This window comes from Stenella coeruleoalba, assembly GCF_951394435.1.
Source record: "Stenella coeruleoalba genome assembly, chromosome: 7".
In the NCBI taxonomy this organism is placed as follows: Eukaryota; Metazoa; Chordata; class Mammalia; order Artiodactyla; family Delphinidae; genus Stenella; species Stenella coeruleoalba.
Genome location: NC_137153.1, coordinates 32,730,956 through 32,755,192, shown reverse-complemented (window position 1 = coordinate 32,755,192; position 24,237 = coordinate 32,730,956). Strand labels below are relative to the sequence as shown.

The following is a 24,237-nucleotide window of genomic DNA, read 5'->3' as shown; positions in this document are numbered from 1 at the left end:
TTGTTTCTTTTTTTTTGGGGGGGTGCTTTTGTATTCCTGTCTTACAGGTTGTTTGTCATGAGTCATCCAGCACTGGAGTTTGTAGGCACTTGGATAGAGCTGGGTCTTGGTGCTGAGATGAGGACTTCCGGGAGGCCTCACTCCGATTGATATTCCCTGGGCTCTGGGGTTCTCTGTTAGTCCAGCGGTTTTGACTCAGAGCTCCCACCACTGGAGCTCGGGCCTGACATGCAGCCGGGGAACCAAGATCCTGCAAGCTTCATGGCACAGTAAAAAAAAAAAAAAAAAAAAAAAGGAAGAAAGAAAATAAGGAGCAGTACAATATCAAAGAATAAAAAACAAAATAAAATTAGAAAGATAAAAAATCTATTAGGATAAATAAAACTATAATTGAAACAACTGCAACAAGGTAAAATAAATACACAACAGAAAAAAGAAAACAAAATTGGGGGGGGGAACAAGCCAAAAGGAAAAATCACTAACAAAATATAAAGAATAAAATAAAATTAGAAAAATAAAAGCTTTATTATGAAAAATAAAAATATAAAAGAATCAACAATAATGAATCAACAAGGTAAAAGATAACCCCAATCTGACAGAGCAAAAAGGAATAGAAGAAAATAAAAGAAAAACAGCCTTGGCTATGTGGGTGGAGTTTGGGGGGGGAACTTAGGCTGGGGCGGTGTTTAGGGTGGGGGGGTGACTTTTGAGTGTGGGGCGGGACCTACATGGGGCGATGTCCAAGTGTGGGACGGGGCCTAGGTGCATGGGTGGGGGGTGACTTTCAAGTGTGGGGTGGGGCCTCTGCTTAGGACCTGAGCAGAAGGGGAGAGGCAGCACGTGGAAAGGAGGGCCTCTGGACTGTGGGCTTCCGGAGTTTGGAGGTAGGACCCTGAGTGAGGGTGTGTGGGTGGGGTTTAGGCCAAGCTCACTGGAGGGGGTCTCTGAGTGTAGAGGTATGGCCCTGGGTGGGGGTGTAGGGGCGGGGCTTGGGCTCTGTGCTGCAGGAGGGAGGCTCTGAATGCAGAGGATTAGGCCTGGGAGCCCAACAGGCTTCCTGGTGCTTAAGTGTACAGGGAAAGCACCAGCCGTGTTCCCTTCCCTTCCTTCGTGCCCCTCCCCCATGGTCTCCCCCAGGGTCTCCCCCCATCGCTGCTGGACCCCTATCTGTGAGTGGGTCTCACTGGGTGTAGGAACTCCTCCCCTCCACCAGCCGCCCCTCAGGGGTGCCAGTCCCAGAGGTCTGGCCTTTACTTTTGATCGCCCTTCCCTCCCTCCCACTCCCTCAGGACATGCGTGGCTGGAGGGGCCCAGGTGGTGGGCAGGGGAAACCTGGCCATGCTCCCTTTTGATCTTCTTCCCTCCCAGTGGTCCTCCAATTTCCCCCTTCTGGCATGGGATCCCTTCCCCTCCCCCAGCCACCCCTCAGGGGGGCCAGTCCTGACTCGTCTCCACTTCTCCTCCTCCCTCACTCCCCCCATGCCCCACATCCTACCCAGTCACTGGGGGTTCCTCCCATCCCCTTAGGTGTCCGTGGCCCCCACCATTGCCTGGTAGGTGCCCTAGTTGTGAGGAGATGCAAATTTTGTGTCCTCCTAGTACACCATCTTGACTCCACCCTTCTCTTATATCTACTTGATCAATCTGTCCTGCATGAAAAAAAATCACAACTCCATAAAAATCAAACTAACAGAAGAAGAAATTTATTAATATTGAATTAGAGTAAAATGGTTGAAACATCAGCTCCAGTTCCAGGGGTCAGGGATCACCAAGGCATGTGATGCGCTGGTGTTGAGGCCACGTGTGCATTTACTTGACAACCAACATCCCTTCCGCACCGTTCATCCCTAAGTCTACCAAACAACCAATTCCACTGCCCTACGTGAGGCAAAAACTGTCTCTTCACACATTTTTTTTTTTTTTTTTTTTTTTTGCGGTACGCGGGCCTCTCACCGTTGCGGCCTCTCCCGTTGCGGAGCACAGGCTCTGGACGCGCAGGCTCAGCGGCCATGGCTCACGGGCCCAGCCACTCTGCGGCATGTGGGATCCTCCCAGACCGGGGCACGAACCCATGTCCCCTGCACCGACAGGCGGACTCTCAACCGCTGTGCCACCAGGGAAGCCCACACATTACATTTTAAGGCACAAATTATTCATTATAAACTGGAAGCCACTTTAAGAAATCTATCAAAAGATAGATTTTATGGTTGAAAATATGTCTGTGAATTTATATTAGGTCTCCAAAGTAATCAAAAAGAAAGAGGATGTCAAGTGAGTTCTCAAAGAAACAATTTTTCTTGTCATTCAAATTTTCAAAATTCATGTGTGTTCTTCTGAGCCAGTAAAATAAGTAAAATGAATTCTCCTGTTCCATTTATGAAATCTCTTCCTCAAATTTTGACATAATGAATTAATTTAATTCATTCTCAAGGCAATTTCAAGGTTTTCACTGTAAATTCCTTAAAGCAGAACTCAAATTTCATGGATTTCTATAAAACAAGGACTTTTTTTGGATCAAAATACTCCTAGAGCTATATACTAGTACCAAGAATTACACATTATTTGCTTATATACATTTTCTATAGTGTCACTAAAGAACTTTGAAATCGTGGTTTCCATATTTCCCATTTTATTTAATTTTTCCACACAGTTCCACTGTTTTTTTCCTGAGTGTGAATTTTACATAAATTTTATTGAAAAATTATTTTAAAAGGAATTTGGAAAGAATTCATTCATGCACCTCCCACTCCCAACTGTACAAAGAAAAAATTTTTTTCTCTTGATTTGATTCTAAGAAATGGAATGATAATCTTAAACTTTTCCTTTCAAATCCAGTCCTTGTGCAAATTCAAGCTCAATATATTTACAACATGAAGCAAGATATGAACTAACTTCACATTTTCAAAACAGATAATCTTTTCTGCATGGTTTTTTCTCTGTAAGGATTTAGAGTTAGTACCCATGATCAGTAAAAAATATATATATATATTTGTGTATATATACATACAAATTTTGTATATATATACAAAAAAATATATACATTTGTATATATATATTTGCATGTGTATATATATATATATATATATATATATATGAAACTCAGCATTCTTATTCAAAAAAGTGTTCATACAAAAACCTGCCACTCAACTAGATGACAGTTTTATAAGTCGCTTCTTTTTATTTTTGACAACCTATTTATCCTACTATTTAAAATCCTTGAAGGAAGGCTTGCCATAAATGATAGTGTATTTCAAAGGTCATGTAATTTGCAATTTGTCATTCTTCATTTTGCAGGAAATGGTTCATGATGTAAACACCACATGAGCAATATATTAACATGTTTTGCTGTCTTTCAGCGTGAATAGATTTTTCTCTTAATTTTGATGACAGTCAAGGCAAACTATACATTGTTCTGGTCAACCATGGGTTGTAAAGAAGAAGATATGTATTAAATTGTATATGTTGTTATGCTTTGGTATCTCTAATTGTTGTGCCTTGTTTGTTTGGTAGAGGTAGATTCTAAACTTCTAGAAAGAAACATACTTTTGATTATTCATTTATTCATTCATTCATTCTTTTAAATACTCATCAATTCTGTCAAAGTGCTTATATTAAATGCCTAATAAATTCAAGAAAGAAATGAGTTAGGTAACAGATGATGAAAACTGTGGAATAGTTTCTACTTTTGTGAAACTCATGGAAAAGCAAGAGAAGCAAGCAAGCAATCATGTGAATGTGAGTTTTTTTGGTATGTGTGCTGTCAGGATGGCCTGCTTGCCAGACACTCCTCTATTACCCTGTTTGTGGTGCTGACAGAGGATGATTCCCATGCCCATTTTATATTTCTCACCTTAGTGCCTCATATGAAGTAGAGAGGGCAGATCCTTCTTTGCGGGCTATGGTCAGACATGTGACTCAAGCTTAACCAAATGCACATTCACCCTTTCTATGTGGCTTTTCAAAGTGGGACATTTGGCTCAAGAATTGGGAGAGTTTTGTTTTGTTGTGTCATTACTATCAGGACAGCAGTAATTGCCCTGGTAGCTCTAGCATGGCAGCTGTGATCTTGGCAGAGGGACCGTTGGTGACATCTTGAATAGTATAAAGCTGTTGCATGTCCTTACCCTTAATTTCCGCTTTCCAGCATCCATGGACATGTGCCTTGTTATAATTTCAGTATTGCTGTCTCTCATTGATTCTATGAGGCTTTAATTTATATCTACTCCTAATGTATCTCCCTCTCCCACCTGCCAAAACACAAACAAACAACACAGCTAGGGTCAGAAAGAACAGCTCAAATGTCCTTCACAGCTTAAAATAAAACTTATTGAACAATAGTTTACGTCCCCAAAGAGTGAAATTAAGATAAAAAGAACAGAATTTCTGTCCATGTGGGTACAGCATAACAGTCAAATGCACTTTGATTTCATTTTTTTTTTTGACCTATTTTGTCTTTCATTAAAACATGTAAAACACTCAGAGTAGGGCTTGGTGAGTAGTAATCATATGTCAGTATGAGCTATTTTATTATACAAAGGGGTGGAGCATAGAGGTTAAGAGCCCAAGTTATGGTTCTACACTGACTTTATTCATAAACTAGCTCTTCCATTTACACATCTGTGTGACCTTGGGCAAGTTACTTGGAAAGGTTACTTAACATCTCCGTGCCTGAGTTTCTTCATAGGTGAAATAAGGCTCATAATAGTATCATTCAAGACTGAGATTGATAATCCCAGCAATATTTATAGAAAAGTCTTGTCATATATTAAGCTCTCATGGAGTGTTATGTTTCTAGCTTCATCTAATTTCATGTCCATTTTCCCAATAAATCCACTGAAATTTAATAATTATGTTTATATATATACACTCTCTTCTTAATAATGAAAGGATTTATAGCTTTTCATGTTTTCTTTGAGTAAAGGTTTAGTATATTTTATATACTTTGTTATGTTTGGTTCTTGTAAGTACTTAATTTCTAAATAGGCATTGTAATTTTGCTTTCTTTCAGAGTAATTAGAGCTATTTAAATGAGTTCTATATTATAATTTGCTACTTGTTATTGTGTTATTAAGCTTATTAATTTCTCAAGTTATTGCACTGAGGCCAGAAACTGTGTTTTTTTTCTATTTTTTTTTTTTTTTTTTTTTTTTTGCCGTACGCGGGCCTCTCACTGTTGCGGCCTCTCCCGTTGCGGAGCACAGGCTCCGGACGCGCAAGCCCAGCGGCCATGGCCCACGGGCCCAGCCGCTCCGCGGCATGTGGGATCCTCCCGAACCGGGGCACGAACCCGCGTCCCCTGCATCGGCAGGCGGACCCCCAACCACTGCGCCACCAGGGAAGCCCTTTTTTCTATTTTTAATAACTGATTAAAGTTTAGTGCTTTGAGAACATAAATTTTGAACGTTTTTCAGATATTTGGGAGCTCTTTGCATGTCTATTTAGTCTAATTTTAAATTTCAGTATAAACCTATTAATTCAGACTTGTACTTATACTCTTCAAAATCGGTATCATTTTTAAAGTTGTCTATGGACTTGCTTAAAATCATTTTGAGAGATGAGTCAAAGATTTCCACTTACATTATAAGACCAATATTAATCATCTTCTCATTATTCTAAAAGTGTTTGCTATTCATATTATTATATATTCTTTGTGGATCATGAATTTGTCCATTTTAATATTGATATTGCCCATCCTCCTTTTTTTTGGTTATTGTTGGTATTTATTTGTTTGCTTTTATCAAGTAAAGAAGGGTCTCTTCACTATTTGCCAGTCAAAATCTCTTCAGAACAGACAAGCTGTACTGGAAAGGAATAAAACCCAGGGTCATAGGCTTATTCCAAGTTTCAGAGAATAGTCATGTTCTCTCCAAGTATTCTCTTCTTTAATTGAAGTATATTTGATTTACAATATTGTGTTTCAGGTGTACAGCAAAGTGATTCGGTTATACATTTGTATGAATAAATTAATATATATTCTTTTTTCTCAGTTCTTTTCCATTATAGGTTATTATATGATACTGAATATATTTCCCTATGCTAGACAGTAAATCCTTGTTGTTTATCTATTTTATATATGGTCTCTCCAAGTATTCATTTAAGCACATGCCTGGCAGCCATGCCCAGTCAGTCTCTCCTTGACCCAGATAGGAGTTTTCCAGATTGACATCACCAACAGGTTTGACTTTATTTATGGCTATGCATACTCAGTGAAAAATGAAAATGCAGTGCTGCTTATTCAAAAATTCTTCAGAATTTCAAGATGGCAACAATAGAGCATTAAACCAAGTGTGTAGTCCTTCTGTCTGGGTCTGAGTGGATGCACTAGGTGCATGCCCATAAATCTGGCTCTTCTTGTACCTTCTTTTTCAATGGTAATGTTTCCATCTCCTACTTCAGCCCCTTTGGGAGAAACATGGGGGAAAAAAACGGGAATTAATTTTTTTCTTGCAATCACTGATTTTCAATTTTAACATAGAATGGAATAAAATCCATGGAGCTAAAGACACAGTTGAAGTTCAACAGTCATAATAAACCACTAAGGTATTATATACTTCTGATTTTATAGTGTATACAGGATTATTTTTTGTAACGCATCTCCAGATTAAGGAATTTAAATAATTTAATAGTCAAAATTATGTTTGGGATTTAAAGAATATATTTAAGAATGCATAAAATTTGCCTTTTATCCTTATCTGTAATTTTATTCTATTTTTACTCTCAATATTAACTTACAAGGTTTTTTCTTAGTTATATAATTTTTTACATTTTAGTAATGTGATATTCCCTATTGTTATTCATTTGAGTTTTATTCCAAAAACTCTGTTGTATTGATGACAATGATGGTGATTGATGATGGGGGAATAAAATGTACTTTATCCATGAATTATTTGTCTTAAGATTATCTATATGTAAACATCAATGACTCTAAGAGTTAGTTATGAAGTTCATAAATTAATCATTTACCGTTTACTCATTATGTTATTTTTGTTGATATAATTCTATTGATAAATGAATCTGCTGCAATTTCAAAGCTACAAAAAATGTATTGCCACTTCTTCTCAATGTAAGTGTATTACTTCATTTTTAAATCCAAATGCATCATAATTCAAAGTTAATTGCAGAGACTTTTTGTTAAATTATCCCAACTTATCTTGCTCTTTGTATTTATAAGCTCTTTAGTATTGCCATGTATTCAAGATATCAAAGTAGCCTTAAAAACTTATTACAAATGATAGCTTTTTTAATTAGATTAATCTGCTACTATGATACAAAGGGTGTTTTATTAAATATTCATTTTCTTCTATCAGCACTGATACTAGTAATTTAAGTTTGGCTATAGAGTAATCAATTAAAGTAAAGCATGCTGTGTGAACACTAAACCTAACACATTAATTTAGTCTATTTTGACTACTCCTGCTGTCTTGCAAATCATTCCTATGGTTACAACACATTTATCAAAGTTTCTAATAGAAAAACATTCCATGATGGCAAGACCTATACTAAATAAATATAAGATTTATGGATAATAAAAATATTTAGATTTAATTTTGTAAATTAAGTGACATTTTCCTAATATCACAGAACACATACAATAAAAATGAGCTAAATACACTAAAATTTTGTTTAAATTATTGTGGAAAAATGACTGTGTAAGGTTAATCATAGAAGGTGTACAAATGATTATACAAGAAGAGCATAAAATTTAATTAACTCTGTGATAAATTAAGGATAGTGAACAGGCAAGTGACATCTTAGAGCTGGCATATAAGTGAAATTGTGTCCAAGTGTCACCTTGGTTGGAGCTTTTTCATATTCCTAGTAAGCAAGTATCATTATTTCAACAGAATAAAAGGACAAGAAACTTTACAATGTTGTCTGAACTTTGGAATCACTATTGCAAATCCTTAAAATGATAGCATAAATGTGACTTTGATAAATGTACTTGTAGGGAATTTAACTTTACCCTAAAGAGGTCTGGCCTTTGCCTTTGCTCTCAGGGAGATATATCCTTTGGAAGGTCATGCCTGACAGGAGCATCTTTGTATAGGGGTCTGACCACACCAGATTAAGGTAGGGGTTGACCAGGATAGAAAGACCAACAATGTGATACAGAGTAGGGCTTTGGGTCATACAATATCACTTGAAATGGAGACTGAGATCAACCAGGGGGCAAGTGGAACCCCAGTAGCGACTGAATACTGAAGCTGAACACTGGGGTGAGCTTCCCTGGTTCATAGTGCTGAAACCTTAGGGTACTGTGGCACAAGGATACCAGGAAAGCAACACCTCCTGATTCCACAGAGAGTCAATCAAGTCCAGGAAGCACAGAGAGTCCAATAGGATACTATCAGAGAAACACGCCAAGACACATATTAATCAAACTATCAAAAATTAAATACAAAGAAAATATATTAAAAGCAGGAAGGGAAAAGCAACAAATAAATACAAGGGAATCCCCAAAAGGTTAACAGCTGATCTTTCAGCAGAAACTCTGCAAGCCAGATGGGAATGGTATGACATTTAAAGTGATGAAAGGGAAAAACATACAACGAAGATTACTCTACCCAGCAAGGATCTCATTCAGATTTGATAGAGAAATTAAAACCTTTACAGACAACCAAAAGCTAAGAGAATTCAGCAACAACAAACCAGCTTTACAAAAAATGCGAAAGGAACTTCTCTAGGCAAGAAACACAAGCGAAGGAAAATACCTACAATAACAAACCCCAAACAATTAAGAAACTGGTAATAGGAACATACATATCGATAACTACCTTAAATGTAAATGGTTTAGATGCTCCAACCAAAAGACTTAGACTGGCTGAATGTACACAAAAACAGGACCCATATATATGCTGTCTGCAAGAGACCCACTTCAGACTGAGGGACACATACAGACTGAAAGTGAGGGGATGGAAAAAGATATTCCATGCAAATGGAAATCAAAAGAAAGCTGGAGTAGCAATTCTCATATCAGACAAAATAGACTTTAAAATAAAGACTATTACAAGAGAGAAAGAAGGACACTACAAATGAGCAAGGGATGAATCTAACAGGAAGATATAAAAATTGTAAATATTTATGCACCCAACATAGGAGCACCTCAATACATAAGGCAAATGCAAACAGCCATAAAAGGGAAAATCGACAGTAACACAATAGTAGTAGGGCACTTTAACACCCCACTTTTACAAATGGACAGATGATCCAAAAGAAAATAAATAATGAAGGAAACACAAGCCTTAAATGATACATTAAACAAGATGGACTTAACTGATATTTATAGGACATTCCATCCAGAAACCACAGAATACACTTTCTTCTCAAATGCTCATGGAACATTCTCCAGGATAGATTATATCTTGGGTCACAAATCAAGCATTTGTAAATTTAAGAAAATTGAAATCATATCAAGTATCTTTTCTAACCACAATGCTATGAGACTAGATATCAATTACAGGAAAATAATCTATAAAAAATACAAACACATGGAGGCTAAACAATACACTACTAAATAACCAATAGATCACTGAAGAAATCAAAGAGGAAATCAAAAAATACCTAGAAACAAATGACAATGAACACACGATGACCCAAAACCTATGGGATGTAGCAAAAGCAGCTCTAAGAGGGAAGTATATAGCGATACAATCCTACCACGAGAAAGAATAAACATCTCAAATAAGAAACCTAACCTTACACCTAAAGAAATTAGAGAAAGAACAAAAAAACCCCCAAAGTTAGCAGAAGGAAAGAAATCATAAGGATCAAATCAGAAATAAATGAAAAAAAAAATGAAGGAAACAATAGCAAAGATCAATAAAACGAAAACCTTGTTCTTTGTGAAGATAAACAAAATTGATAAACAATAGCCAGACTCATGAAGAAAAAAAGGGAAAAGATTCAAAATATAGAATTAGAAACGAAAAAGGAGAAGTATCAACTGACACTGCAGAAATATAAAGGATCATGAGAGATTACTAGAAGCTACTCTATGCCAATAAAATGGACAACCTGGAAGAAATGGACAAATTCTTAGAAAAGCACAACCTTCCGAGACTGAACCAGGAAGAAATAGAAAATATAAACAGACCAATCACAAATACTGAAATTGAAACTGTGATTAAAAGTCTTCCAACAAACAAAAGCCCAAGACCAGATGGCTTCAGAGGCGAATTCTATCAAACATTTAGAGAAGAATTAACACCCGTCTTTCTCAAACTCTTCCAAAATATAGCAGAAGGAGGAACACTCCTAAACTCACTCTATGAGGCCACCATCACCCTGATACCAAAACCAGACAAAGATTTCACAAAAAAAGAAAACTACAGGCCAATACCACTAAGAAATTTAGATGCAAAAATCCTCAACAAAATACTAGCAATCAGAATCCAACAGCATATTAAAAGGATCATAAAGCATGATCGAGTGGGGTGCAAGGATTCTTCAATATACGCAAATCAATCAATGTGATAAATCATATTAACAAAATGAAGGAGAAAAACCGTAGGATCATCTCAATAGATGCAGAAAAGCCTTTGACAAAATTCAACACCCGTTTATGAAAAAAACCCTGCAGAAAGTAGGCATAGAGGGAACTTACCTCAACATAATAAAGGCCATATATGAAAAACCCACAGCCAACATCGTTCTCAATGGTGAAAAACTGAAATCATTTCCACTAAGATCAGGAAAAAGACAAGGTTGCCCACTCTCACCACTATTATTCAACATAGTTTTGGAAGTTTTAACCAGAGCAATCTAAGAAGAAAAAGAACTAAAAGGAATCCAAATTGGAAAAGAAGGAGTAAAACTGTCACTGTTTGCAGATGACATTATACTATACACAGAGAATCCTAAAGATGCTACCAGAAAACTACTAGAGCTAATCAATGAATTTGGTAAAGTAGCAGGATACAAAATTAATGCTCAGAAATCTCTTGCATTCCTATACACTAATGATATAAAATCTGAAAGTGAAATGAAGGAAACACTCCCATTTACCACTGCAACAAAAAGAAAAAAATACCTAGGAAAAAACCTACCTAAGGAAACAAAAGAGTTGTATGCAGAAAACTATAAGACACTGATGAAAGAAATTAAAGATGATACAAACTGTTGGAGAGATAAACCATGTTCTTAGATTGGAAGAATCAACATTGCGAAAATGACTCTACTACCCAAAGCAATCTACAGATTCAATGCAATCCCTATCAAACTACCAATGGTATTTTTCACAGAACTAGAACAAAAAATTTCACAATTTATATGGAAACACAAAAGACCCCAAATAGCCAAAGCAACCTTGAGAAAGAAAAATGGAGCTGGAGGAATCAGGCTCCCTTCTTCAGACTACACTCAAAGTTACAGTAGTCAAGACAGTATGGTACTGGCACAAAAACAGAAATCAAGATCAATGGAACAGGATAGAAAGCCCAGAGGTGACCCACGCACATATGGTCACCTTATTTCTGATAAAGGAGGCAAGGATATACAATGGAGAAAAGACAGCCTCTTCAATAAGTAGTGCTGGGAATACTGGACAGCTACATGTAAAAGAATGAAATTAGAAAACTACCTTAAACCATACACAAAAATAAACTCAAAATGGATTAAAGACCTAAATGTAAGGCCAGACACTATAAAACCCTTAGAGGTAAACATAGGGAGAACAGTCTATGACATAAATCACAGCAAGATCCTTTTAGACCCACCTCCTAGAGTAACAGAAATAAAAAGAAAAATAAACAAATGGGACCTAATGAAACTTAAAATATTTTGCACAGCAAAAGAAACCATAAAGAAGATGAAAAGACAACCCTGAGAATGGGAGAAAATATGTGCAATTGAAGCAACTGACAAAGGAGTAATCTCCAAAATTTACAAGCAGCTCATGCAGCTCAATACCAATTAAACAAACAACCCAACCCCAAAATGGGCAGAAGACCTAAAGAGACATTTCTCCAAAGAAAATATACAGATTTCCAATAAACATATGAAAGGATGCTCAACATCACTAATCATTAGAGAAATGCAAATCAAAACTACAATGAGGTATCACTTCACACTGGTCAGAATGGCCATCATCAAAAAATCTACAAACAATAAATGCTGGAGAGGGTGTGGAGAAAAGGGAACCCTCTTGCACTGTTGGTGGGAATGTAAATTGATACAGCCACTATGGGGAATATGGAGCTTCCTTAAAAAAGTAAAAATGGAACTACCATACGACCCAGCAATCCCACTACTGGGCATATACCCTGAGAAAACCATAATTCAGAAAGAGTCATGTACCACAATGTTCACTGCATCTCTATTTACAATAGCCAGGACATGGAAGCAACCTAAGTGTCCATCGACAGATGAATGGATAAAGAAGATGTGGCACATATATACAATGGAATATTACTCAGCCATAAAAAGAAACAAAATTGAGTTATTTGTAGTGAGGTGGATGGACCTAGAGACGGTCATACAGAGTGAAGTAAGTCAGAAAGAGAAAAACAAATACCATATGCTAACACATTTATATGGAATCTAAAAAAAAATATGGTTCTGAAGAACTTAGGGGCAGGACAGGAATAAAGACGCAAACGTAGATAATGGACTTGAGGACATGGGGAGGGGGAAAGGGTAAGCTGGGACGAAGTGAGAGTGGCATGGACATATATACACCACCAAATATAAAATAGATAGCTAGTGGGGAAAGCAGCTGCATAGCACAGGGACATCAGCTCGGTGCTTTGTGTCCACCTAGAGGGCTGGGATAGGGAGGGTGGGAGGGAGACTCAAGGAGGAGGAGATATGGGGATAAATGTATATGTATAGCTGATTCACTCTGTTATAAAGGAGAAACTAACACACCTTTGTAAGCAATTATACTCCAATAAAGATGTTAAAAAGATACAAACAAACAAACAAAAAAAAGAAACATCCTCATAGATACACCCAGAGTAATGTTTGACCAAATATCTGGCCACCTTGTGACCCAGTCAAGTTGAGGCATAAAATAAACCATCACACCTTCCATAAAACTCATTTCTTTGAAAAACAATTAGCAGAACAGGAGTGTTTTTGAAACCCATATACACTGGCAGAAATATATAATAATAATTTATTCTAGTGACAAGACCAGTGATATTCTCAGGATGGAAGCTATTCAAAATAGTTAACTTGCTACCAGGTAGATAGTAAATCTCAAGAAATTATGTCATTTTGGAGCTTGGTTTTGGTCTCTTTTTCTTACAGGTTGGACATTTGGCAGTAGCAGTAGCTAGATTAGCCTTAGTTAGTGAGAATCCATGCTGTTGGCCTCTCTCTCTGCCATCATGACCACTCCATCCTCTAAACAGTGTCTCATGAAGGCCTTCATAGTACTATTTGAAGAGATTAACATGCTATCCTGAAAGCAATGGATTCATGTGCTGCGCTCTGCAAAGTTTAGATAGTCCGAGATCCCTTTGGACTACATTATAGCAGAGGAAAAGGAATTACAGCTCAACAGCAAAATTTGCAAGTGTTTATTACACATTTGAAGTGAGCAAAAACTCTCCCTGATCCTCTTTTCTTACTGAAATAGAAAAGAATGCATATGCCAAAACAATGTCCATATACCAGAACCTGAGGCTCTATCTGTTCTAACAAAGTTACCACATCCATCATGGCAACTTCAATCAGGGCAACTACTGGGCTGAGCTTGCAGCGGTCTACAGTCACCTTCCAGGATCCATCTGGTTTTTGCAAGATCATTGCTAGGTAACTTAACTGGGGATGTGATAAGGACCACCATCCTTGCTTCTGTTAGAAACTCATAGCTGATATAAATCTCCTAAACTCTATATAATACATATATGATACAATTTTTATTTATATATTTTTACTTACTTTCTCATGACAGGAACAGTTTCAGAGGCTTCCATGTGGCTTTCCCTATTTTGGTAGTTATCTACAACCAAGGACCCAATCTGGAAGTTGTACTAACTTCCAAGTATGTTAATACCAATTAAACATTCAGGGTCCAGGGAAATGACCATCAGGTGGTCTATGTAAGTGATTTATTACCTGTCTCCCATATGCCCCCATACATATAGGAAGGCCACAATAATGTTTCAAAGTATTCGTAGTTCAATATCACAGAAACCCTATAACCTATACCAACAGTGCTAAAAATATGAGTAATCCCCATCTCCCAATTTATAGTCAAGTGAGTAAATGGCCATAATTTTCTGGACGAAAAATGCAGCAAATCATTGCTTTGTATACATGCTATGGTATTGCAATTGTTCCACTTGGAACCACTGTTTAGTGGGCTCTGATTCTGAACAATGGTCCCCAGTCTGAAACCTATGCAAGGGATCATGACATATTTATTAGGGTGGCTATCCTCAGACGCCCAATCACCAAACCTTGATTTCTTCTGCTGGTTCAAGCTGAGTAGTGACTTTGTCAGACACCAATCTATTTTGCCCCTAGGGAGGTCATATTCTATTAACCATCCTTGTAAGTCCCTGTGTATCTGGTTCCCAGGACTATTACTTTGCTAGTGATCACTTTGCTAGTGATCACAACATATGTGGTTAAGTACCACCTGGTTACTGACAGTTAACTGCTGCCACCTAGACGCTACTATTTTAAAGTCCATTCATGGACATTGTTTTCAGCTAGATAAATTCTGTAACAGTATTTTCTATCTCCAGCCCTAAAATGAAAAGTAGAGACACTACTGAATTTTTTTTTTTTTTCCTGTACACGGGCCTCTCACTGTTGTGGCCTCTCCCGTTGCGGAGCACAGGCTCTGGACGCACAGGCCCAGCGGCCATGGCTCACGGGCCCAGCTGCTCCGCGGCATGTGGGATCCTCCCGGACCGGGGCACGAACCCGCGTCCCCTGCGTCGGCAGGCGGACTCTCAACCACTGTGCCACCAGGGAAGCCCCTGAACTTTTTAATGATGCTGCTTCCTGTCTCACCAGGCCATTCATATGGCCTTGATAAATTTTGTGTCCTTGGGCCTTCCCAAGGAACATAACCATCATGCTTATCTTCTGACTGTACATATTACATCCATTCTAGCATGTCTACTTCTCTGAACTTTTTAATTTCTTTATCCATCATCTGACATTGCAGTTCATGCATTTCAGTTTTGCTCAGCTTGGCCACTGTGTGTACCATGCCATGTACTGGGAGCCACCTTATTAGTTTGTACAATCTCCTGAGGTTCTTTCCAGGACACTAAATCCTTTATCTCCAAAGAATATTCTCAGGTAAATAAATTCTTCCCTTTCCAATTCTATGTTCCAGTCCCTTTGATAAAGAATCTTCTAACACAGTGCCACTCATACATCCCAGATGGCTACTGATACATGTCAGATAGATTTGCAGCATCTTTAAATTACAGTACTTTGTTTATGAAGCCAAGTGCATCCTCAGTTGCTTGATATTGTGACTTAAAACCTAGGTATAAGCCAAGTGGCCAGGAGGGAAAGTGAGGGCAGATCTTGAGTGGTATATCTGCTGCCTCTCAGGATTATTGAGATGACTGCTCTTAGCAAAAAGGAATGGAACACTTCTGCAGGCTTAGCAGAGTCAGAGGAATCAAAAGAATCAAAATCTTCAGAAGCAATCATCCGCATGTCTAGATTCTGTGTGTTAAAGCTTCAGATTTTCCCAATGGGGGCAATGCCCTTGGTATAACAAATCTGCCAAGTTTAACCTCCTTTGAAGTTAGTCGCACAGACTAATAAATCTCAGGCCTCATGTTTGGCTTTCTCTGCACTCCTGCTGCAAAACGAGGGCTTCTTTGCCTCTACCAAGGTGTCCCTTTGGCTTTCACATCTCATTTTTAATTCATTCTTATTTTCTTTATCATTCTATTATCATTCTGTAGAGAAATTATAGCCCATAAGAGTGTGACAGAGAGGGGACTGGAATTATAGAAATTGAGGAAGGTATTAATGGTCTCCTTGCTCCTGGATGAATTCATGTCCATGTTCATAAGAGTGCACTCTCACTTGTGAATCCCATCATATCACTTCCTTTCCCAAATCTCTTCAGGATAAACCATATATATATATATATATATATATATATATATAACAAGACTGTATTATCTATTCCCCACCGAAATAGTAAACTCATTTCCTGTTGCTCCCTTTTGTGGTATTTTAAATTCTCAAAAAATATGTAAATATAGAGAAGATCAATAATTATCAACATATGTCCAATCGTGTTTTGGCTCTGCCCCAAACACGATTACTTTAAGGTTACTTTAGGATTACTTCAGAGTTACTTTAACCCCTGAATAGTATAGATGAAAATCCTAAACATAACATTTCATTGGGGAAAAAATAGCATAAGGACTAAAAAAATACAAAATAAGACAAAAGCTTTTCCAGCTATCCACCCAAAAATTTAACAATAAACCCTTAATATTAAAAAATCTAGTCAGTGTATATATCTGCATGATGTATCATAATTTATTTCCAAAGTTGTTTTATTGAAATCAGAATCCCAACAGGGCTCAGAATATTGATAGCTTGGTTGATTATTCTCTTGTCTTTAAATCTATAGGTTGTCCCTCTCTCTTTTTTCCATGACGTTTATTCTTCCTTGTGGGTGGTCATTTGCCTTGTAGAGTTAACAAAATTTTGCATTTTTCTGTGTGTATTCCTGTTTTATTTTTAACATATTTCTCCGATTTTCATGTTTTTCTTTTTTAACAAATTAGTGATTGGGAACTACAGTTTTGATTCAGATTTGATTGGTAAGAGTTCTTCATAGTTGATGTGCTACACTTCTTATTTCTTCACATTAGGGAGCACATAATATCTGGTTGTCTCAAGTTTTATGTTCTTAAAATTAATCACTAGGTTCATTCACTTAAAATCCCCCTCGATGTGTTATGATTCTTAAACACTAATACATTTAGATGTACTGTTTTCTCTATGGTTTTGAGTGCCCACAGCATACTTTACTTATATAGCATTATAAGAATTATTTTAAAGAAATAAAGCAATTAACAAGGATTAATGTGCAAGAATGCTTTCATAGAATGTTTGGGGATAGAAACACATTTAATATCAAGTAATAAAGGCACAGATAAATTATGTGGTACTTGCATAAGACGGAATGTTTTGTAGGTATTAACATGCTTTCAAAAAATATTTAATAACATGGAAAATGTTCTTAATGTAATGCTACATCAAAAAGTGCTGAAGACACAGATTGTTCCTTAAGAAAATACAAAAGCTTATCAAATGTAATTTCAAGAGCAAAGAAATAATATGTAATTTTAACTTCCTAGTGTTTCTGAGCGTCTGTAAATATACTAAATTTTAATTTAGGATAATGGATAATAAGAACCAATATTACTAAATATCAACAAACTGATTTGTAATTATATATGGCTGAATAAAGTTGTTTCTTTTGCCCTTTACTCAGTAATTTGGTGCCAACAACAAAAGTAAAAATTAATGAAAAATATTTTAAGTGCATCTTCAGTAAGAATAAAAAATATTTTTTTACCTCTCAAAAGAAGATTTTGTTAGCATAAGGAAATATGACCAAACTGAGGAAGAACCGTGAGATCATAGGATTAACAATACAGATCTCAATAACACAAAACAAAGTTCTAAAATTAGGTGACTATCCTTGTGTTTCCTGAATTAAAGTTTGGGAAAAGGAGCAGGTTTCTTCAGGAGAATTAATGAGTGCTAAGAAAACACATCGAAACCAAATTGTATGGATAAGGTTTTCTCGTATAGAATTGCTGGCATAGCAACCAAGTGAGGACAACTTGAAATCCCCATAAGAATGGCAAATAAATTATGAAGAATCCAGAATATGTGCTATGAAGGTATTTTGAAAAAGTTATAAATCTATAAACAGACATGAAAAAGTCTCTAAATCTTACCATCAAATAGAAAGCAAAATCCAAAACAATACAGAATATTAGTCCAATGTTTATATTTCCATCAATTTGAATAGTTTACATTTAACTAATTTCATGAATTAAACGTATAGACAAAACATTCACATTATTTTTATTTTAAATTTTGTTTTGTTGAACACTGGTTAGTTTGAGCATTTCATTGTATTTATCACATTTTTTACATTTCCTTTCCTGAATTTCTTCTTCCTGGCATTTATTCAATATAATATTTACCTTTATTTTTTAATGAAATCTCTTGCCCCTATATTGATTATTTTGCATTGCAGAAGTTATTTCTCTATGTTGAGATTTGTTTAAACTTTTTGAAGCTTTTGGTGTTTAACCAAATCATTATGTCTGCTTTTATTGTGTAGCTCAGAGTTTGTTATCTCCTGTATTATTTCAGTAATTTTATGCTCTATATATTTAAGTCCTTATTCCAACTGAATTTTATTTTGATTTGTATTTTAAAATCTATATAAGGAGACAAACCATCTGCTAACTAAAATGTACATATGTATTTTGCATTATCATATCATGATATTTGTGCCCTACAGAAATCTCTGGATAAAGCATACTACTGTAGTTGAAGGGACGGGCGGGGGGACAGCGTGTCCTTAAAGAGAATAACTTACCATCAAGAGAAGAGTAGGTCCTTCGAGAGAAAACAGAAACCTAACAGAAAATGTTAACTTGCTGGACAAGAGAAAACACATTTCAAGTTTCTCCTTAACCACTATTCTACAGAATGCCAAGCACTTGAGTGTATTCACTTTTGACAGTAGGGGATAGAGTGTATTAAATAATTTTGATACTCACTAGCTGATCCCATGAAGATGGGCTGCTGCTTCGGTTGCTTTGGAAAACCATAAATATCTATTTAAAACTCAGTTTGTGAACATCTGTGGTTAAGTTAATCAAATATTTTATCAACGTTTCTTCATGCATTCTCAGTTCCATGAGGTGAAAACGTGCTTCATTTTTCCCCCCTCAGTCCACCAATCACCAGAGGAAAGTTCTCCTTCGTTTGCAGCATTATGTTTTTATCAGATCAAATATTGGGCAATTATCAGCTTCATCTTGACTTGTGTCTTCAGAAATGTTGAAAGGAATCTGAAACTAGTAACTGATAAATAACTATGTCACTTTCTGGATTAAAAAAAAATCTTGTAATTTGTAAAAGTGACTGTTTCATGAAGTTACAATTTTCTGTAGATTGGATTTTATTTTCCACCTTCTTTCACTTAACTATTTTCTCATCACACCTAGTTTCTATTATTTTCTTCTGAATTCTGAGAAAAATTGAGTATGTATGTATGCCGAGTATGTATTTCATTGCATTGATTTTCTAAGGAATATAACTTGCTGCTTACTGCTATCACAATGATTTTAAATTTGATAATTCTGTTTTTAATCAGGAATAATAATTTCTTTATAATCTCTAGAATAATAAAGAGGCAATGATAGCTTTGAATCAGGTCGAAAATGGAGTGGTGGCTACACTCTGGGTTTCTGGGGTTCTAGGTATGTCCCAACCACATCTGGGGCTTCCCATGTCTAGAGGTGCCTCAAGGCCCCTATTTACTTTGTCATGTTCCCCAGGGTGGGAGTCAGCTTGCTGAATGCCTTCCTGTTTGCACCAGAGAAAACATAAGAACCCAAGTTTTTGTCTATCCCCATCTCTGCGTCAGGTCCAAGTCCTTTTCCTAGAGATATGGTAACCATTCTTTATTCCATAACCCTCATTTGAAGCCACTTCTGACCTGCAATGAAGATGAATAAAGAAAACCTGGACCATTGTTCTACATCATGGACCACAGCTCAGATTTGGACTATTCTTGCACATGGACCAGTAAAATGTATAGGACCTTAAGCCCATGTTCTTTATTTGCATCAAATGATGACCAGTAGACTGATTTTCCATCACTTTTCTTGTAGCAGGAGATGAATTAAATAAATAACTTAGGTAAAAAAAGAAAAGGAGAGAAAAAAAGGTAAAGTTAAGAGGAAGACCATGTATCACTCCCCCTTTTCTTGTTGCCCTAGATTCCATCCTTCCAAGCAAGGAATCATAACGTTTTTATATATATATATATACACATATATATACACACACACACACACACACACACACACACACTAACACATATATATAACATATACATGCACATATATATACACACGTTATTTATGTTTTGTGCAAATAAACATTCTGCACACTATATAAAAGACAAAAATTGATCAGTTACAATTAAAGTTCCCACTACTCAGCACTGCGCAAAGACAAAATTGGAAAAATCGGTTCGAGATTAGTTCTCACTTTGATGAAATGGTCTCAGCAGAGGTGGATCTAGAGGAAGTGTAAGGTGGCAGGTCTTCTATGATGAATGGCTTATTAGAGGAGAGTATGAATTGGTAATAAAAAACATGGGATTTCAGTTCACAATACTGATATAATTTGTGAGGTGAAAATAGCTAAGAATTTTTCAAAAATAATGACAGACACCAAACCATAGATCAAGGACTCAGAGGAGTCCAAGTGGGATAAATAATAAAAAAACTTTCACCTGGCATGTTGTGTTCAAACTACAGAAAATCAAAGAAAAAATCTTGAAACACACACACAGAAAAACAACACCTTACCTATGAAGAAAGAAGTATAAGATTTATAGCAGACTTCTTGTCATCAACAATGCAAGCTAAAAGAGAGTGGAGAGAAATATTTAAAATGTTGAAATAAAGGAATCACCAAGCTAGAATTCTGTATTAAGGAAAATTGTTCCTCAAAAATGAAGGAGAAATAAAGACTTTCTCAAATGAACAAAAATGAGGAATTTTTCACCAGTAGATCTGCCTTTCAAAAAATGTTTAAAGAAGTTTAATTTTTTTAAAGTTTAGAGAAAGAAAATGATGCAGGTTAGAAACTGAGATCTATGTAAAGAAATGAAGGGCATTAGAGAAGGAACACATAAAGGTAAAATAAACCCTTTTATTTTTCTTTTTCTTACTTGATTTAATATAAGTGTTCAAACTAACAACAGCAACAATATATTGGATGAGTATAGCTTATTGATAAGTGAAATGAGTGACATCAATGTTAGAAGGGATGAATACGAAATATTTTAAGGTACCTATGCACTCATAAAATAATATAGACTTATTTAGAAGTGGACTTGTAAATACATGTTGTAAATTCATGTTGCCATCCTTAGGGCAACCACTAAAATCATTTTTTAAAAAGAAGTATAACCGATTTGTTAAGAAATGAGAGAAAACAGAATCATATAAAATGCCTAATTAAACCAGATAAGGCAGAAAAGGGTAGAATATTAAAAAATAAGAAGTGCAATGAGTAGAGAACAGTACAGAAAGGGGAGAGATTAATCCAACTATACACATAATCCCTTTAAATGTGAATGGATTAAATGCAACTATAAAAATTAAAAACAGAAAATGACAGAGGGGATAAAAAAAAACAACTGGCTATATGTTGTCTGCAAGAAACCCACTTTAAAAAGAAAGACATAGATTATAAGTAAAGTGATGAAGAAAACTATACCACACCAACACTAATGAAGGGAAAGCTGGAGTAGCTATATTAATGTCAGGCAAAGCAGACTTCAAACAAGGAAAATTATCAGGGATAGAGAGAGGCATTACATAACGATAAGGGGGTCAATTTTCTAAGAAGACTTAATCCTTAATGTGTATGTGCATAACAGCAAAGTACCAAAATAAGTGAGGCAAAAACAGACAGAATGGCAAGATGAAATAAACAGCTCTATTATTATAGTTGGAGATCTCAACAGACCTCTATCAGTAATTGACAGATTCTGCTTACAGAAAATCAGTGAGCATACAGTTGAACTGAACCACCATCATTATCAACTGTATCTAATTGACATTTATAAAGTACTTATCCAACAGCAGAAGATTACAGTCATCCCTTGGTATCTGAGGGGGATTGGTCCCAGGAGCCCCTGCATATACCAAAATCTGCTGATGCTCAAGTCCCTCATATAAAATGTAGTAGTAAAATGAATGGAAATTTCAATCCAAGTTGATTGAATCCACAGATGCGAAACCCAAGAATTTGAAGGGCTAATTAAAATCACAATAAATACATTAAACGTAAGCTTTAATTTAGCTAAACAGACAATTATTATTATTTATTTATGACATACCCAATTAAACAGGACATAGAAAGTCTGAAGTATAAGTGACAGAAAGAATCTAAGGGGAGAATACTGATCAAAAAGAAATGGATTTAGTTATAATAATATCAGAAAAAGAAGTCAAAAATACTATCAGGGATTAAAAGATATTTACTATGATAAAATGTATGAATCATTAAGACCTAGTAACTCCAGCTTCTCAAGCTTCTATAAATATAGCAACTCAGTCTTCACAAGGGAAAATTGAAAATCCACAAACTGGGAAATGTTCTCACACTTCTTTCACATAATGCTATGTCAAAAAATATTTATAGATATAGACAGGTAGATGACAGATAGATGAATGAATGGATGTGTGTGTGTGTGTGTGTGCGCACATGCGCATGCATATGTGTATCTTATAAGAGTCTTGAATCAGCAACTGAATTATTGAATCTGACACTGACCTGGGGTAACATTCAGACACTTCAAAAACATCTAGATAAGTGGTCTGAGGTATCAATAACATCTATTAAACAGAAATGATACCCTCTCAAGTTGTTAGCATGAGAGATATGGAGGTCAGGTGATAAGCTGAGTTCTGACCCAAGCCCAACTCACAGTGTGCTCACTGGTTCATAATGAAATTTGTGGATATTTATCCCGTTCCTGATATATAAGTGGAAAAAACACAGTTATTGATAGAACACCCCTTGTCTTGCTTTTCAAATTTGTGTAGGAAAGCCAAATGAAACTGAACTGAACTTGTCTCCCATTCCAACAAGCTTGAAATCAACAGCAATACTGCATTTCTGGAATTATTGAAGAGATGTGTATTACTGTCAAAGATATGAAAAATGTAGTAGTTGTGATTCCTAGATATCCCCATTTAATTTGCTTACATGGCTTTAGCACAACAGTGATGGATCATGGCACATAAACATGGACTCCTGTATATTTAACAGGTGGTAGCCTGATTTTGAATTGAAACTGCTATGTCTACATATGATACCCTGACTAAAAAAGCTTATCATAGACATTACCATTGGAGATTTAGGTGTGCATCTATTGGTTTGGAAAATAATAAATAAGTAAATTTTCAATCTCCATTAAGTGTGTGTGTGTGTCTATGTGTGTGTGTTTATATGGTAAGGACCAAGGACGATAGTTCCACCTTCACGGTTTTATATAAGTATTATATCAACTCTCTTGCTTTCTACATAATACTGTATATAGGGCATTTATGATCTCAGTAATCCATAGAAAATACCAGTAATTTGCTATATTGATTACATCAGAGTGCTCATTTAACCCCTTTGGGCCCCCATGGGAGTGGAGGAAGACTGGACAGAGAGGGAGAAAGGGCCATTGAAGGTACAGTATTTACTATGGGATTTAACTCCTCAAAGGCCTCCCAGTAGCTTCAGATCTGCTCAAGAATCCTTCATGTCCTGCTGGTTTGCAGCGAGTGGCTCACAGCTTCAAGGCCTCCTCTGCCAGATGGAGAACTATTTCAAACATCCTGCCTCTATTTTGTACTGTAGCAATGCAGACAGGAGACCTGACCCCATTTTCAGGTTCTAAAGAGAAATTCTAAGTACCTGAAAGACTAAGGAACATGGTGGCTTTTATTTAAGATGTGGAGATAGAGAGCACATACCTGGACTTGGGCCTGCAGCAGCACCAAATTGCACCAAGAGTTCCCTTTATTTTCTCTCGCATCTCTGTTTCTCCTTTTCTCTCTGCTGGATCAGCCACGGGGACTCCAAGTTCTTCATTGTGTGGTCCTGGTACCAAGATTCTCCTGGGAATTATAAAGCTATTCACCTTCTACATCGAGCACTTCTTATTTTTTCCCCAGCAACATAAGTCATCCTTAAGAGGGGTCAGGGTGCTAGGTCTTAAATATATTTTAGTCATCCCTTTGTACATTAAATTCTCTTTCTTGGAGACTGCTCCTGACATGGTGTTCACCGTGCTCTCAGCTGGCCTCCTGAAGTTCTGCCCTGCCTTCCCCACCAGGTACAGTTCAGGAGCTGCCTACCTCAGGGTGATAGGTTATCTTCTAGTTGCTTTATTCCTTTCCGTTTTACATTTAGAGAGTATAACTGCAATACATAAACTTCTCTGTGACCACAGCTTTATTTGCAACCCAC

At 36.4% G+C, this 24,237-nt stretch overlaps 1 protein-coding gene across 9 annotated transcripts in view; it reads right to left on the bottom strand.

The window, feature by feature from the left end:
• Positions 1–1,916: 1,916 nt before the first annotated feature.
• LOC307188489 (uncharacterized protein) overlaps positions 1,917–24,237 on the bottom strand; it is a 118,699-nt gene continuing 96,378 nt past the window's right edge. For 6 of the 9 annotated variants that reach the window (XM_079925646.1, XM_079925652.1, XM_079925650.1 and 3 more), the window contains one exon: positions 1,917–6,399. In XM_079925646.1, coding sequence (XP_079781772.1) covers positions 6,236–6,399 — 164 coding nt within the window. In that variant the 3' untranslated portion in view covers positions 1,917–6,235. The remainder of the gene's footprint in view (positions 6,400–24,237) is intronic. The other 3 variants (XM_079925649.1, XM_079925648.1, XM_079925647.1) reach the window with 3 other exon arrangements.